The 1,876-nt window shown below is 39.1% G+C and overlaps 1 protein-coding gene across 1 annotated transcript; it reads left to right on the top strand.

Annotated features, from left to right (window-relative positions):
* The first annotated feature begins 1,019 nt into the window (after positions 1-1,019).
* LOC109904758 (calmodulin-alpha-like) lies at positions 1,020-1,451 on the top strand. The gene has a single exon (XM_031790436.1). It carries the CDS (start codon positions 1,096-1,098, stop codon positions 1,402-1,404), a length of 309 nt encoding a protein of 102 aa, XP_031646296.1. The 5' UTR covers positions 1,020-1,095; the 3' UTR covers positions 1,405-1,451.
* The last annotated feature ends 425 nt before the right edge of the window (positions 1,452-1,876 follow it).

The raw sequence follows: 1,876 nt of genomic DNA, 5'->3' as shown, positions 1-1,876 counted from the left end.
ACAAACAATCTGAAAAATTGTGACAAGTATATCTGTATAATCACATATTTTTGCCCTATTATGTGGTCTGAATGTAGTGAAAAGTGGATATTTTATTTGGGAAAATTAGAAACTGGAAGTCCTGCCGCTTGCGCAGTCAGCCTATTACAGCTGTGAGAGTGTATTGAAGTACTTTCGAATGCTAAAATTGAGTGTACTTAGTGAGATTTAAATCATTTACACAAACAGATTTCAACAAAATAAAGTCCCAGATTACAAAGATGACAGCAATATACAAATAAACGAATGCTGAAAATATTTCACATATCTTAACATTAGTCAAATTGACCCGAGAATTGGTATATAAATTCAATAGTGTTGGGGAGAAGTGAACTACACGTAGTTCAATTCATTATTTAACTACATTTTGCAATAGCTTGGTCATAGTTGAACTAAATTCAAATCTAGGTATTGTTTTCAGTAGTTAATTCACTTTTTGCCATGTAGTGGTGTAGCTAACTACTGAAACTACACAATCCTTTTTTGCAAATAGAAAATAAAATTCCTAATTCTCACTTGAAACATAGTTTTTGTGTTTAATATGCTACATTACACATTCTGTTGACATCTTACTTCAGAGTGATTTGTTCTTGCAATTTCAAGTCTATGACATTTTATATTTAGATATGATCATTTATGAAGTAGTTGGGATGTAGTGAACTACTTTTTCAAAGTAATTTTAGTTAAGTAAACTATATTTTTCTTACGGGTAGCTTCAGTTTAGCTTAACTTCTTCCAGTGTGAAGTAATTGGTACCTTGGTAAACTAGATTTCTAGAGTAGCTTCCCCATCACTGAAACTCAATACATTGAGTAATGAGTGCTTGCTTTGTTATCCAAATGATCTTATGTACCCCGTTCATTGCTGCTCGCAGCTATATGTTATATTCTATTATATTCCATTCTAAACAATCAAGGAACCCTTGTACCCAACCATGTTATCATTAAGGCTACCTGTTCAGAAAGATTAGACTACTGGCGCGGATGACTGTGTGGAAAATTTGATTATCATATCTCCAACGCGAATTTTTTTGCAATATCAAATCAACATAGCAACATGGCAGATCAACTGACAGAGGAACAAATCGCTGAGTTCAAAGAGGCGTTCTCGCTGTTTGATAAGGATGGAGATGGCACCATCACCACCAAAGAGCTGGGACAGAACCCCACAGAGGCAGAGCTGCAGGACATGATCAATGAGGTGGATGCTGATGGAAATGGAACCATTGACTTCCCCGAGTTCCTGACCATGATGGCGAGGAAGATGAAGGACACGACAGTGAGGAGGAGATCAGAGAAGCCTTCAGAGTCTTTGACAAGGATGGTAACGGCTATATCAGTGCTGCAGAGCTGCGTCATGTTATGACAAACCTTGGTGAGAAACTGACAGATGAGGAGGTGGACAAAAATCCGGGGAGCCAGACCATCAAGGGAGGCCCCTTTAAACGGAAACGGGTTACCGCTGAGGGACGAGTGTTAACCGTAGCTACCAAAAAGTCCCAGGAATGTGCAAATTGTGCCAGAGAAGATTCATTTGAGAACCTGAAACAATGTTCATCATGTAAAGAGACACTGTACTGTTCCAAAGTATGTCAAAACCAACATTGGACTAAACATAAGGAAAAATGCACTCACCTGAAAATTGACTCTAATAGTGAAAGGTTTTCCTGTACAGAGGAAAATGCCCACTCCTTACCATCCCTAGCTCAAGGTTGCCACCCCCGTAAGGTCACCTCGCTAGTAGGCAGACAGTGCCTTATTGAGTGTCACCTGAATCGCCACCACCTCCAAGCTCTATGGGACACAGGCTCTCAGGTATCGGTCATTGATGAACGATG

Source organism: Oncorhynchus kisutch, linkage group LG15 (genome assembly GCF_002021735.2).
Source record: "Oncorhynchus kisutch isolate 150728-3 linkage group LG15, Okis_V2, whole genome shotgun sequence".
In the NCBI taxonomy this organism is placed as follows: domain Eukaryota; kingdom Metazoa; phylum Chordata; class Actinopteri; order Salmoniformes; family Salmonidae; genus Oncorhynchus; species Oncorhynchus kisutch.
Note: the sequence above shows the minus strand (reverse complement) of the source record. Positions and strands in the feature narration are given on the sequence as shown.